This window comes from Humulus lupulus, chromosome 1 (genome assembly GCF_963169125.1).
Source record: "Humulus lupulus chromosome 1, drHumLupu1.1, whole genome shotgun sequence".
In the NCBI taxonomy this organism is placed as follows: domain Eukaryota; kingdom Viridiplantae; phylum Streptophyta; class Magnoliopsida; order Rosales; family Cannabaceae; genus Humulus; species Humulus lupulus.
Genome location: NC_084793.1, coordinates 261,363,056 through 261,378,277, shown reverse-complemented (window position 1 = coordinate 261,378,277; position 15,222 = coordinate 261,363,056). Strand labels below are relative to the sequence as shown.

The 15,222-nt window shown below is 41.2% G+C and overlaps 2 protein-coding genes across 2 annotated transcripts; one reads left to right on the top strand and one right to left on the bottom strand.

The window, feature by feature from the left end:
* Positions 1 to 7,631: 7,631 nt before the first annotated feature.
* LOC133833118 (uncharacterized mitochondrial protein AtMg00810-like) lies at positions 7,632 to 8,383 on the bottom strand. The gene is made up of 2 exons (XM_062263377.1): positions 8,176 to 8,383; positions 7,632 to 8,056 (listed from the first exon to the last, which is right to left on the bottom strand). Exons 1-2 carry the CDS (start codon positions 8,381 to 8,383, stop codon positions 7,632 to 7,634), a joined length of 633 nt encoding a protein of 210 aa, XP_062119361.1.
* A 4,973-nt stretch (positions 8,384 to 13,356) lies between these two features.
* Positions 13,357 to 14,314, top strand: LOC133833111 (uncharacterized). The gene is made up of 2 exons (XM_062263371.1): positions 13,357 to 13,488; positions 13,550 to 14,314. The coding sequence occupies exons 1-2, from the start codon at positions 13,357 to 13,359 to the stop codon at positions 14,312 to 14,314; spliced, it is 897 nt and encodes a 298-aa protein (XP_062119355.1).
* Positions 14,315 to 15,222: the final 908 nt, after the last annotated feature.

The window sequence follows — 15,222 nt, the reverse complement described above, 5'->3', positions numbered from 1 at the left end:
CATCTGCATTAGAATTCTGCTCCCGTGGTACTAGCTTGATGGTATACTCCTCGAACTATGCTAGCAGATCTTTGGTCTTGTTTAAGTATGCCACCATGTGTAGGCCCCTTGCCTGATACTCCCCCAAGACTTGGTAGACCACTAATTGGGAATCACTATTTACCTTCACCGACCGGGCACGTACATCTCTAGCCAGTCGCAAGCCTGCTAGGAGGGCTTCATACTCCGCCTCGTTGTTAGAAGCATTAAATCCGAATCTCAGTGCACAATGAATTCAGTGATTCTCTGGTGTGACTAATATGATTCCAGCTCCTGAATGATGCTCATTCAAGGACCCATCAACAAAAAGTTGCCAAGCAGGAATTTCTTCTTTCTGCCCAATAACACTCTCTTGCTGGTCAGGAACATCAGCGATTCCAGTACATTCAGCGATGAAATCTGCCAATGCTTGACCTTTAATAGCAGTCCTCGGCTGGTACTTGATTTCAAATTGGCCTAGCTCAACCGCCCATTTAAGTAGCCGACTAGACGACTCCGGCTTCTGTAAGACTTGGCGTAGAGGCTGGTTAGTAAGAACCTTAATGGGGTGTACCTGGAAGTATGGCCACAATTTTCGTGATGCAAGTACCAAGCAGTAAGCCAACTTCTCGATCAAGGGATACCGGGACTCTGCTCCTATCAATCGCTTGCTAACATAGTACATCGGGTGCTGCACTCTATCCTTCTCTCGTACTAAGGCAGCACTAACAACATGCTCCGTAACTGCTAGGTACAGAAATAGGTCTTCTCCATCAATTGGCTTAGAAAGAACAGAAGGTTGGGCCAAATGCTCCTTTATGGCCTGGAAAGCTTGTTCACATTCTGCAGTCCACTCAAACTTCTTGCCTCCTCTAAGCAGGTTAAAAAACGGGACGCACTTGTCTGTTAATTTCGAAACGAACCTTCTTAGAGCTGTAATCCGCCCAGTCAAGCTTTGCACATCCTTTATTCTAGCTGGCAACTTCATTTCAACGAGGGCCTTGATCTTCTCTGGGTTTGCCTCGAGTCCTCGGGAGTTCACAATAAACCCAAGAAATTTTCCAGAACCCACTCCAAATGAGCACTTGAGGGGGTTTAACTTCATGATGTACTTTCTCAGTATTGCGAAGCACTCCTCTAAGTCTCGCACGTGCCCTTCCGCTTCCTTTGACTTCACCAACATATCGTCTACGTACACCTCCATGCTCTTGCCGATTAAGTCACGAAACATACCATTCACCAAGCGCTGATAGGTAGCTCCTGCATTCTTCAATCCGAAGGGCATGACCCTATATCATTATAGCCCTATATCTGTTCGGAAGCTAGTATGCTCTTCATCAGGAGGATGCATGCTGATATGGTTGTACCCCGAATATGCATCCATAAAGGACAAGGTCTCATGACCAGAGGTTGCATCTATCAACTGGTCTATTCTTGGTAAAGGAAAACAATCCTTCGGGCATGCTTTGTTTAGATCAGTAAAATCTACACAAGTCCTCCACTTTCCATTGGGTTTGGGCACCAACACTGGGTTTGAAACCCAAGCAGGGTAGTATGCCTCTCTGATAAACCCATTCTCCTTCAACCGCTCTACCTCCTCCTTAAGAGCCTTTGCTCGATCCTTGTCAAGCAATCTCCTCTTCTGCTGCACTGCTGGATAGCTTTCATCCACGTTGAGCACGTGGCTGATCACAGTTGGTGAGATACCCACCATATCCTTGTGAGACCAGGAAAAGACATCTTAATTCCTTCGCAAGAATTCTATCAGCTGTGCTCTCACCTCTGCTTTCAACTTTTTCCCAATTTTGACCTCTCTTGTCGGGTCATTCTCATCTATAAGGACCTCCTCTAACTCCTCGGACAGTCCTACATCACTTTCATAATCCCCAAAGCGAGGATCAAAATCCCTTTCCTCGCTTTGGGCAACGCCCTATTTGGTGACTTCATCACCGGATGGGGTCTTCTGCTCTCCTAGACCAAGAGTGCTCTCCTGGCCAAACTCCTCTAACATCTCTTTATCGGTTATGACTACAAGACTTCGGTCGACATCCATCTCATCCACCTCCTCTCTCTCAACACATACAATCATGTTGTTCTCCTTGGCCCCTTTCTTCGCCTTAGCTACCAAGGCATTATAGCACTCCCTAGCCTCCCTTTGGTCTCCTTGGACACAGCCTATGCCAGCACTGGTCGGGAATTTCATGGAAAGGTGCCAGATTGAAACTACCGCATGCAAGTTGGTGAGTAGTGGTCGACCAATAACCACATTGTAGGCGGACAGGCAGTCAACAATCAAAAACTCAGTCATTAAGGTTTCATGCTTGGGAGCTTCCCCCGTCGTGACTGGTAACTTGATTGTCCCAGCTGGTGATAATCCTTCTCCAGTAAAACCATAAATGACTTGAGAACACGGCTTCAAGTCATTGACAGATAGCTTCATTTTCTCGAAGGAGGACTTATAAATAATGTTTACAGAGCTCCATGTATCGACCAAACATCTCTTCACCTTCATATTAGCAATTTGGACTGTCACAACAAGAGGGTCATTGTGAGGATACCTCACGTGTTTAGCATCTTCTTCAGTGAAAGTGAGTAAGTGAGGGACTCACTTTCATATCTTAGGTTCTTTGTTGGTCGTTCCTCCATCGTCATAACTTCGGAGGTGGATGCCGCGCCCAACTCATGACGAAGGGTGTGAGCATACCTCTCCCTCGCCTTGTTGCTGTCTCCAGCAAGATGTGGTCCTCCACATATAGTATCTAGTGTGAAGTCCACAGGTTCGGGTTGCAAAGGTGGGGACCGTTGCCGCTTGAACCCAGGATTATTGTTGCTCCCCTCTCCTTGGGTCTTCTCCGCTCAGTACTTTTTTAGCTTCCCCGACCGGAGGAGAAACTCCATCTCATCTTTGAGATGATTACACTCATTCGTGTCATGACCATAGTCTCCATGGAAGCGACAGAGTTTGTTCATATCTCTCTTACTCATCTCCTTCTTGATTGGTGGGGGTTTCCGGTAAGGGACCTCTTGATGACTAGCCAAATAGATCTCCGCTCGGCTCGCCAATAGAGTGGTGTAGTTGGTGTATCAAGGTTCATACTTCGTTGGCTTTTCGTTTGGTCCCGACTTAGCCTTCTTCTCATTGTGGCGGTCAGACCCGTTATTCCCACGTTTCTTACTGCCATTCTGATCATTCCCACCATTCTTGGGGGGATCATTCGACCCGCTCGGATTGTTCAATCCATTTTCTCCCTTCTCAATCGCATCATCCAACTTCATATACTTATCTGCCTGGTCTAAAAACTGCTGTAAAGTTGAAATTGGATGGTGATGGATGCTGTCCCACAAAGGACTTCGATAGATAATGCTGGAAGAAATTGCCACCATCTTCCCCTCTTCTCCAACCGCAGTAGCTCGGTTAGCTTCTCTCATGAACCTTTGAATGTAGTTCTTGAGAGACTCATCTTTACCATGCCTAATATCCACCAAGTGATTGGCATAACTAGGAGGGGTTCGGGCAGTACTAAACTGCCTACAAAACTCCTTCCTAAAACTCTCCCAAGAGGTGATGGAGTCTGGTTTGAATTTCCAGTACCACTCCTGGGCAGTGTCTGACAATGTGGTGGGGAAGACTCTGTAGCGGTAGTCATCACTCACCCCGAGCAGCTCCATCTGATCTTCAAACTTCCCAACGTGTCTTACCGGGTCTGCCTTTTCTGTATAAACTGGCAGTACCGGTGCTTTGTATTTCTTTGGTGGTTGAGCTGCTCTAATTCAAGCACAAAAAGGGCTGCCACTTTTGTGGTCTACCGGATCAATCGCAGCTGGCTATTTGGACAAACTCTGAACTGCTGCTGTCAAAGCATCAAGCTGGGCTTGGATGCCTGGGGCCACCGCCGGGGATTCACCTTCGGGACCGCCTGGTCGGGTGTTCCTATCCGGCAAACCATCATCGAGTATTTCTACTCGACTGGTAGGACGGATTGGCTCTTGCCCTTCGACCGGGATGCTCCTCCTTCTATCATCAATGACGTCCCTCAGGTCCTTTTGAGCAGTGTGCTTTCCCAACCGATCGAACACCGTACTCCGAGTCTTCTCGGACGGTTTGCTGGGTGGAACGTGCTCCTTGCCACTGCGCTGGTTGGGATGCCTTGGTGGCCTTCCTGTTTGAGCTGGTCGATCCTCCCCTCCTCGATGGTTATTATTATTCTTCTCCTTAGAATGGTCAGTGTGATGACTGTCAGCTTCATCACGCCCATGCCCATCTTTGAAGTGGGAAGTCTCATTGCCACGAGGAGCTTTATTGTGCTCCTACTCAGGAGGTGTTTTCTTGCTGCCTGACTTGTGACTCCCTGATCTGGAAGTCTCTGATCGGTGGCTCCTTGAGGGGGTTTTGGAGTTCCCCCTTTGAGTTGAGGCAGTGCGCGATCGGGCTCCGTCCTCCTCATGACCAGGTGGGTTACTACCACCCCTGCCTGGTCTATCAATTTTCTTACGACCAGCTTCTGTGGTCCATGCCTCTGTGGTGGCTGCCAGCCCAGGTGCAACCTGAGCATTGGCTCGGGTCAGCTGCGTAGCTGCCTCCAGAGTGAGTGCAGCTTCGCGATGTCGCCTGTCGGCCTCCTCCTGCTCTCGATAGATCTTCTCACTCCTAGCGTCCATCTCCCGTTTCTGCTGCTCGAATGCGGCATTCTGCCTAGCCATTTCCTCAGCGAATGCCTCCTGCCTGGCGTTGAACTGAGCCATCTCCTCCTGGAATGCGCTCATGGCTTCCTGGAGCTCTTCAACTTCTGGAGCTACGTCCTCAAGCACGACTCTAGGCTCAGTTTCACGATCTTGAACGCTGGGACCCTCTGATCTAGCATGCTCCTTAAAGGAGCCCGTCTTCTTGGAGGCGGCAGTGGTGTTCTTAGGCGCCATATTGCTTCAGGGACTGTCTGTTCTTCTCTTCAGGCTCTCAATGAAAGCACCAAAATGTTGACTGTGTTTTTAGCCAACAACGTGAGAACGTCAAAAATGATAAACCTTCAAGAGAATTTAAACGACACAGACAGTTTTATCAAAGAAAGTAAATAACACACAAGATTTTTATAGTGGTTCAGCCCCGATCAGTCGGTAATAGCCTAATCCACTTAGAGATTTTATTACTTTATCTACACTCAAGATCAGATGAACCAGTGTCAACTGAGTTTCTTCAGTGTAAATTTTCAGGAATATAAAAAGGGTCCTCTCTCAAGGAAAACACACTTTCTCTCTCTAGAAACTCAGACCAAATCTCAAATTGCCAAAAGTCCTTTTCTGATCCCATTAACCCTCTATTTATAGGCTCGGGATCCTAAACTGATATCCCCCTAGGATCGGGATATTCTATTACTCACATTATATTTAAATTACACAAAATATTCAAAATACAACAGAATCCTCAATTTGAGCGAAAAATGAGAGATTCCCGCGTGTGGCCAGACCGATTCTTGTTGAAGCCATTTCTGGGAATTTGACGTAGTTTGATCCATTTTGTTGATGAATATCATCTTCTGGTCGGACATATGCATGCTGGACACCTGCATATGGACCATACCCCTTAGACTCTCTTCGGACCAAAGTCTGACCAGTCACCTTTTGGGCTCACCTCGAACCATAGCCTTGGGGTCTCCTCGGACTAAGGTCCGACCACACCCTCCTTGGTTCTCCTTGGACCAAGGTCCGACCACCCCTTATGGGTGCTCCTCGGACCAAGGTCCGACCACCCCTTATGGGTGCTCCTCGGACCAAGGTCCGACCACCCCTTATGGGTGCTCCTCGGACCAAGGTCCGAGCAACACCTTCCTTGGCTCTCCTCGGATCAAGGTCCGAGCCACACCTTCCTTGGCTCTCCTCGGATCAAGGTCCGACCGGACCTCTTGGGGCTTCTCCTCGGACTAGGGTCCGACCCCATCTCTTAGGGCTTCCCTCGGACTAAGGTCCGAGCACACCACTTGAACTCCTCGGACTAAGGTCCGACCGGACCTCTTGGGGCTCCTCGGACCAAGGTCTGATCACATGCTTTCCTTGGACCAAGGTCCGACCGGGCACACCCCAGCCCAAGTACTCTCCTTGGGTGCGCTTGGCTTGGTTATGACATCTCTCAAGCAGTCTAAACTCTTCACTGATGTATTGGGCTACTGCTAAGCCAGATCACCCAACTATTCCATGCCACTTGTCAATTCTATTGCCACATCATCATTTTCAAATTTTGGGATAACATACCCTATTTTTGTTGCTTAGGTCGGCGGGTTGTAAATTTAAACTGTAATGACCATTTTGAGTTGTAAATAACTTGTAAACATTTTTATGGGCCCATGAACAGTTTTATATTTTAAATAAAATATATCATTTCCTTTTAATTGGTTTCTCACCTTAACCTGTTAATAACACCTAGAAGCATGTTTTTTTTAACCAAAGAACTCAGGTAGCGAGTTAAATTCACAGTTCATCATTCACCGTAACGGTCTTGGGGTAACCAGGACGTTACAAACATAAACTTAAAAAAAAATATTTAATTAAAATAGGATATTTTTTTAGATTTATATGACATTAATATTAATTAATAAAAATAATTAATCAATTTTATAAATAATACTACAGGCATTTGCATGTTTCTTGTATCTAGTATATATATATATATAATGATATTGGGAGATGAGAGATTTGAATTAATTAGGTCTTACTTCTTCAAGAAGTATAATACTAATAGGTTATATATATGATCCCATATAATAATTAGTGTAATTTAATATCCAGTCTTATATATTTTATTTTAAATTAAAATATGTGGATCAAATATTAATACACTAATGACATAATAAGTAAGGTGGTGTCGAGCATCATCAATTAGTGCAAAAAATTATAGGGATTTCATTTAATTTTTGTTAGAATAAAAAAATATAATTTATTTTTATAGAAAAGTTGAGTCTTTTTTTAGTGTAATAAATAATTGAGAATTTCTAATGTAAATTTATAAAATTTAAAACGTTTATACATATATTCAATAGATGAAAATATTCATAATATATATATCAAAATTTAAAAAAAAATTATAATAATTCAAGTTAATTCTTAATTATTGACAGAATTAATAGAAAATATAGATATGAAGGAATATGTAATTATTGTATTGAATTCCTTGAAAGAAGATGGTACAAGACACTCTTTATATAGCAGAATAAAAAAAGGAAAATAACAGAGCAAGTACACGTGTAGTACAATGAGAAGGTGAGTTACTTGATTAATTAACACATGAATTAAAGAATAAATGAAAAAGCCTAATTATGTGTTAACATCCCTCCGCAAACTCATGGGACGAGGAAGGACCGTGAGTTTGGTACGAAGATCTTGGAACTGAGAGGCAACCGATGGTTTTGTGAGGCAGTCTGGAAGCTTATTCATATAAGGTAGAAACGATAGCAGCAAGGTATGACGAGCTACTCGTTTGCGGACAAAATAAAGATCAATCTCGACATGCTTTGTGCGAGTATGGAGAACCGGATTCGAAGCCAAGTGATGGTACTGAGATTATCACAGTACAACTGAGGTGGAGTGGTAAGAGGGAAGCCAAGTTCAGTCAAAACAGAAGAGAGTCAGGATAACTCAGCAGCTCCATTGGCAAGCGCCCGATACTCGGAATCGGTCCTAGACCGAGACACCACTTTTTGCTTAGTAAAGGACCAAGAAATCAAGTTATGACCAAGAAAAATGCAGTAAGCACTCGTACTTCGTCTATCGTCTAGACATGAGGCCCAATCGGCATCAGTGTAGGCATACAAGGTATGATTAGGCGAAGGTTGAAGAAGTAGTCCAAGGTGAGCAGTACCTTTGAGATAGTGTAAAACATGCTTAACAGCTTGGAGATGAGTAGTGGTAGGTGAGTGCATAAATTGGCATAACTGATTGACAGGAAACGAAAGGTCCGGTCGAGTCATGGTGCAATATTGCAATGCACCAATGAGACTGTGATACTCTGTAGGATCAGCAAGGGGACTGCCATCATGTACAGAAAGATTTCCTAAAGCAATTGTAGTGGATAGAGGCTTCGAATCAAGAAAACCAATTTTGAGTAATAATCCTGTATATATTTTGTTTGACTGAGATGAAGGCCGTGAGAGGATCTGTGGACCTCAATACCAAGAAAGAAATGCAAAGGGCCAAGCTCCTTAACGGAAAACCAAGCTCGAAGAAAGGAAAACAACTGAGCAAAAGACTGGGGACATGAACCAGTAACAATTATGTCATCAACGTAAACCAGAAAAATGATCATGACAGATGTCGTTCGATAAAGAAACAAGGAGGGATAAACCTTGGAGGCAGTAAAACCCCAATGTAAGAGAGCCATACTTAGCTTAGTTCCAATCACGAAGAGATTGTTTCAATCCGTAAATAGACTTCGATAATTTGCAGACGTGAGAAGGCTTGGAAGTGTCAACGAAACCAAGAGGTTGAGCCATGTACACTGTCTCAGTAAGACCGTTATGGAGAAAGGCATTCTGAATGTCCAATTGTTGAATAGGCCAATCATGAGAAATGGCAATGCTAAGCACCAAACGAATGGCGGTGGGCTTGATAACCGGACTAAACGTTTCATGGAAGTCAATACCCTGAGTTTGGTGAAAGCTTTTGGCCATGAGCCAAGCTTTGAATCGATCAACAGAGCCATCAACTTTTAACTTGATGCGACAAACCCATTTGTAGCCAATCACCTTGGCGTTGTCAGGTTTTGGAACAGGTGTCCATGTGCCTTGTGACTGAAGAGCTTGGAATTAAATGACCATAGTAGACCGCCATTCTTGTGTTGGGGTTTTATGCCCTAATTAAAACCAAAATTCTTTGTAATCTCATTTTATTATCAATAAAAGAATAGAAATCATTTTTTGACTTGGTCAATCACTTTGCTCACATGTTTTATTTTCATGATTATTTGTTTAATATAAACTTCTATTAAATCCCGAGCATATAGCTAATCTTATTTATAGTGACATAATCACAGTGGAATATAAATATGATTATATGTTCAAAATAAGTTAGTCCTAAGATTAGTCAGTGCACCGGATTTACACTGACTTGCCAATCTACGATATGATCTACTTACACATTACAGTGTTATGTTCTTTCTAGAACATTAGCAAAGTAGATAAGATCGGATGTATTTGTTACATCGGACAGGACCGATATTGACAGTTGATAAGATAAGTAAACATACCGTTATTATCTATTCTAGTCATATCATATAGTTGACCATAGGTCAATTCAATCTCAATTCTGAGTGGTTAGTATTCTAACTGATTGTATTATTTGAGTTCTTTGACTTGTTTGTCACCAGCTTACCATACGGACTAGCCCATACTTACATCTTGGGAACTCGGTAGTATAATTGAGTGGGAGTGTTAATCATAGATATGAACATCTATAGCTTCTGATGAAGAAGTGAAACGATGGTTTCCTTTTAGTTTGGTTCAAGGTGATAAATGATAGAGATCTCATTTCAGCAATTAAATTAGTTTACTGAAATATCATTTACAAGGAACTAAGTGTTTTAAGGATAAAATACAATGATGGGTAAAACGGTATTTTAGTCTTTTCTCATTGTATTCCGTTTATAGAGGATTGAGTGACAATTATGGTTGTAATAATGGATAATTAATAGCGTATCTATATTTGTTATAGAGCGTTCTATGAATTCAAGAGTGCAATTCCAAGTCTATAATGGAGTCACGAGGAATTAATAAGTTAGTAAATTTACTTGTTAGATTTATGATAACTTATTGGAGCTTGATTTCATAGGCCCATGGTCCCCATTGTACCTTGGATAAAATCATCCAGATAGTCTCAATTAATTGATTTAATCATCAATTAGAATTATCAAAGTTGACCAGGTCAATTTTGGATAGTTCCACAGAGTTGTGTAATTTTGAGAAGAAAAGAGAAATTATGGCAGATTTATTAATTAAGATAAATTGGTATCTAAATTAATAAATAAGTTTAAATCAAGGTTCAAATTATAAATAATTAATTTGATAAAGGATTTAAATAATTATTTAATTAATTAAATCAATAGAAAATAATACAGGCCTTAATTTTAAGTCCAATGGGCTTATAATCAAATGGGAAATTTCACAGGCCTATAGCCCATGATAATTTCGACCTAGGGCTTCAAAATGGTTGTTATTTATTGATTTTTAATTAAATTAAATGGCCTAATTGAGTCTATAAAAGGAGTGCTTAGAAAGAAGTCAAAACATAAGTTTGATAAGTCACAAGTCAGATTTTCTGATAGTTTTAGATTCTCTCTAAACACAAGTCATTTTCTAAGCCTCTTGGTTATTTTCTCTTCTTCTCTCTATATCTATCTCATGTGTTGAAAATTGCCCACACTAGTCTAGGTGACTCTAAGGATACATTGGAAGATTGTGAAGAAAATAGAAGATCGGTTCAGTTTCTTGATAATACTCCACGACAGAGAGGATACAAGAGTTAGAGAAACTGAAGGAAGGACTCTTTAATTCCGCTGCGTATACTGTAAGTATTCTATTCTTTGTTTCTCTTTGAATTCAATTTTAGAAACATGTTTTATGCTGTCTCGTATTAATTTGTTTAATATTAGATATACATGAAAATAAATAAAGATCCTGTATAAGCTTTTCCAACATCTTGATGCTTGTTGGCCTCACTGAAATTGGAAGGCTCAACGAGTACACCTGCTGCAATGCTACAGAACAAACGAGGTTTAAAAATACCAGATTTAGCTCTAGTTATCATGGAATGATCATTATGTGGGATGTTGAATTTCTCATTTTGGTTAATTAAATCAACCTCAAGGGGAAGGGAAGGTGGAGAGGAGGAATTACTGGGAGAAGGGGAAGGATGACGGGCAGGTGCAACCAAAACACATGGAGAAGGAGGGGTAACAGCAGCAGTGGAGGGTGACATAGGCGACTGGGTAGAATTGGGAGCAGGGGTATATGAGGCATAGGGAACAAATGGGGAGAGAATGGATAACTGTGTGTGATGGAACAGAGGGAGCTAGAGATTGGGACAAAGAAGCTTGAAAGGGGAAAATGTGAACATTAAAAACAACATGTCGAGTGACATACAACCGACTTGTTGCAAACATAGAAAACCTTTATGATGACTACTATACCCCAAAAAAATTCAAGAAGTGGAGTGAAACTTTAATTTGTGGGAGTTATATGGACTCAAAAAAGGAAAGCACTCACAGCCGAATGCTTTGAAATGAGAGTATGAGGGATGTTTTTGATACAAAACAAAATAAGGACTGACCATGTTTAAAACACGTGTAGGCATCCTATTGATAAGGTAGACTGTAGTAGTGAATGCATATGGCCAAAAATGAAAGGGCATAGAGGCATGGGAAAGCAATGTTAAATCGGTTTCCACAATATGACAATTCTTGCGTTCCACCCGACCATTTTGCTCGGGGGTGTAAGGACAAGAACGTTCATGGAGGATGACGTGAGAAGTGAAAAAGGAGGAAAGAGAGTGGAATTCACCACCCCAATCCGAACAAACTCGTTTAATGGTGGTTGTGAATTGTGTTTGAATCATTGTTTGAAAAGTTAAAAAAGCTTGATATGCCTCATCTTTTGTTTTAAGCAAAAAAAGCCAAGCGAATCTTGAGAAATCATCAATAAACAAAATAAAGTAACGAACACCTGTAATAGCACAAATAGGAGACGATCCCCATAAGTCGATATGTATTAATTCAAAAGGCAAGGAAGCCCGAGAAACAGAGTTAGAAAAAGGCAATCTATGAGATTTAGCCTGATTACAAGAAGAGCAAAAAACAGAACTAGAGTCCTTAGTATGAGCTAAATGGTGATTTTGTTAAACAAAAATAACAATGTCAGGTGAAGGGTGCCCCAACAGAGCATGCCACAGATTTGAAGACGATTTTGATGCGGAAAAAAAAGTGGGAGAGGAAGATAATATAGTGAATGATGAAGGAGATGAGGTGACTCGATAAAGGCCTTGATCAAGATGATCGGTGAGAAGAACTCGGAGGCTGACCTGATGCTTAACAAAAAAAAAACAAGATGGATGAAATTCAATAAAAGCATTGCTATCTTGGCATAACTTAGAAACACTCAACAGATTTTTGGACAGAGAGGGAGACTGGTAAATGAGAGAGAGATGAAGAACAGAGTTATTTGTAGGTAAATTAGCATAACCAACATGAGAAATTGATGTTGTCTTACCATTTCCCACAGTGATCTGATCAGTACCAGTATAAGGGTGAGCCGATTCCACTAAATTCAAATCCAGAGTGAAGTGATGAGAAGCTCTGGAATCCATGTACCAAGAGGGGTCAACCACAGTGGTAGGAGTAGCGGATGGAGGTGGATAAGGGGTTTGTTGAGTGAACATGGCATTAAAGGGTCTGGGAGAAGGTGGTGGTGGTTGGCATTGCAGATTTGTTCGGTGGTAACAAATGTTAGCAGTGTGACTCGGCTTGAAACAAATTTGACAGCGAGGTTTAGGACGATTGTTTGGTGGGAAATAGGGCTGAGAGTTGTGGTGTGGGCAGGGAGTAAATGGTCGTGGGCGAGACGGAGCATGGTGGGGTGGTCGATTTGGGGATTTAGGAGGATAAAAGGTAGGCGAAGTGGGGTTGGGAGGCCTAGGGAACTTCTGTTTGGAATTAACATTGGGACTGAGATTAGCCATGTTTGCTTGAAGGGAGCTCAATGTGTCTGCAACATTATGACGATCTAATCAAGCATCATAGGTGAGAATTTGCCTGTAAACCTCCTTAATAGATTGTTTGGGGTGCCTCGTCTATTAAAGTGCAGCTTACGTGTTAATAATTTGAGCTATTGTTAGTTTTTGATGTGTCAAGTAGTTTGTTTTATTTGTGCTGAGTCATTGAGTCAATATTTTGTCCTATTCTTTAGGTGTTAATGTGTAGTGGGTTGTTTGCAAGTAAGAACGTTAGTCATGTCCTATTTTTTAGGCATTTTCAATGTTTAGATTTTGTTATTCAGTAAGTTGTATTGCCTATATATAGGCCAATGAAGTATCAATAAAGTGAAGTAATTTTTTGGGTCTCTCTCTATATATACATATAATATTGTATCAGTTGTATCAGAGCAAATTTAATAGAGAGAGGGAGAAGGATACAGTAAGTTAAGAGAAAACGTGAGTGTGAGATAGAGAGAGTGATATAACAGTAGTCATATTTCTATTTCACTTATTTTTTCTGTTTTGCAGTAATAGTCAACCATGGCTACCGATAACTTTGTTTAACCAGCAATTCCCAAGTTTGATGGTCACTATGATCATTGGAGCATGTTAATGGAGAATTTTTTAAGATCCAAAGAGTATTGGCAAGTAGTATATGAAGGAATTGCTGAACCAGCAAATGGCATAGCAGTGTCAAGTGGACAAAGAGCGGAACTAGAAGCTCAACGGCTGAAAGATTTGAAGGCAAAGAATTATCTCTTCCAAGCTATTGATCGCTCAATCTTGGAGACCATTTTTTTGCAAGGATACTTCCACGAATATTTGGGATTCTATGAAGAAGAAGTACCAAGGCTCTACTAAGGCAAAGAGGCAGCAGCTTCAAACACTTCATACAGAGTTCGAGACACTTCGAATGAAGACAAGCGAATCAGTGTCAGATTATCTTGCTCGGACAATGGCCATCGTGAATAAGATGCGGATCCATGGTGACACGATGAAGGACACCACTATTGTTAAGAAAATTCTCCGAACAATGACACCAAAATTTAATTATGTTGTTTGTTGTATCGAAGAAGCTCATGATATTTATGAACTTTCAGTTGATGACTTACATGGTTCTTTGTTAGTTCATGAGCATAAACTAAATCAGCAAGAGAAGGATAAAGAGGAGCAAGCCTTGAAGACCTCAATAGACAATCACTCAAAACCAATGGTAGACAGAGGTCGAGGCAGAGGCAGAGGTAGCAATGATCGTGAAACTCAGCAACAAACCCAACACCAAAACATTCGTGGAACTCAACAACAATTCCAACATCAAGGCAATTACTCTCATGACTATCATGGAAGAGGACGAGGAGGAGAACGAGGCTCATATAGACCAAAGTCAGCAGACAAGTCTAATGTTGAATGCTACAGATGTCATAGACTTGGCCATTATAAATCTGAATGTTATACAAGGCTGCCACAAAACAGAGAAGTGGAGAAATCGAATTTCGTAGAGAAGAAAGAAGAGGAAACTCTATTGATGACAACTCATGACAACAAGCTCAAGCTAGAAGAAAATATATGATATTTACACACAGGCTGCAGCAACCATATGTGTGGAAGTAAGTCATTTTTTTCCCATTTAAATGAGGATTATCATACTACTGTTAGTTTTGGTGATAATTCTAAAATAAATGTTATGGGAAAAGGAGATATCCAGATCAAGACTAATGATGGTTGTGTTGAAGTTATGTCTAATGTGTTTTATGTTCCTAATCTTAAAAGTAATTTGCTAAGCCTTGGACAACTACAAGAAAAAGGATATGAAGTTACCATCAAGAATGGTGCTTGTGAGATATTTGATCCTAAAAGGGGTCTTGTTGCTCAAACTGAAATGGCTCATAATAGATTATTTCCTTTAAAAATCAACATTGTCCAAGCTTGTCACATGGCCAAAGTAAGCAATCCAACATGGCTTTGGCATTTTCGGTATGGTCATTTAAACTTTAATGGATTAAAAACTCTATATCAAAAAGGCATGGTGATTGGTCTTCCTCAAATTGTTCCTACTAACAATGTGTGTGAAGAGTGCATTATTGGCAAGCAACATCGGGAGCCATTTCCACAAGGAAAGTCATGGAGAGCGAAAAAAGTCTTGGAGTTGGTTCACTCAAACATTTGTGGACCAATAAATCCAACTTCTAATGGAGGTAAACGATACTTTATTACCTTCATTGATGACTATACTAGAAAAACTTGGGTGTATTTTTTACAGGAAAAATCAGAAGCTTTTAGTACATTTAAAAGCTTCAAGGCACACGTTGAAAAAGAAGCGGAAAACACCATCAAAACTCTTCGCACCGATCATGGCGGAGAATATTGCTCAAAAGAGTTTGAAAGCTACTGTGATAATCAAGGAATACGAAGAGAATTAATCGCTGCCTATACACCTCAGCAAAATGGTGTATCAGAAAGGAAGAATCGAACAATTCT

What these genes read in the sequence shown, in the direction of transcription:
- LOC133833111 (XM_062263371.1), top strand. Translation starts at nt 13,357, where the DNA reads ATGGAGAATTTTTTAAGATCCAAAGAGTATTGGCAAGTAGTATATGAA. An exon ending in AACGGCTGAAAGATTTGAAG is followed by an intron (nt 13,489 to 13,549) that starts GCAAAGAATTAT and finishes TTTTTTTGCAAG; the next exon opens with GATACTTCCACGAATATTTG.
- LOC133833118 (XM_062263377.1), bottom strand. Translation starts at nt 8,383, where the DNA reads ATGGCTCTCTTACATTGGGGTTTTACTGCCTCCAAGGTTTATCCCTCC. An exon ending in CCCTTTGCATTTCTTTCTTG is followed by an intron (nt 8,057 to 8,175) that starts GTATTGAGGTCC and finishes CAATTGCTTTAG; the next exon opens with GAAATCTTTCTGTACATGAT.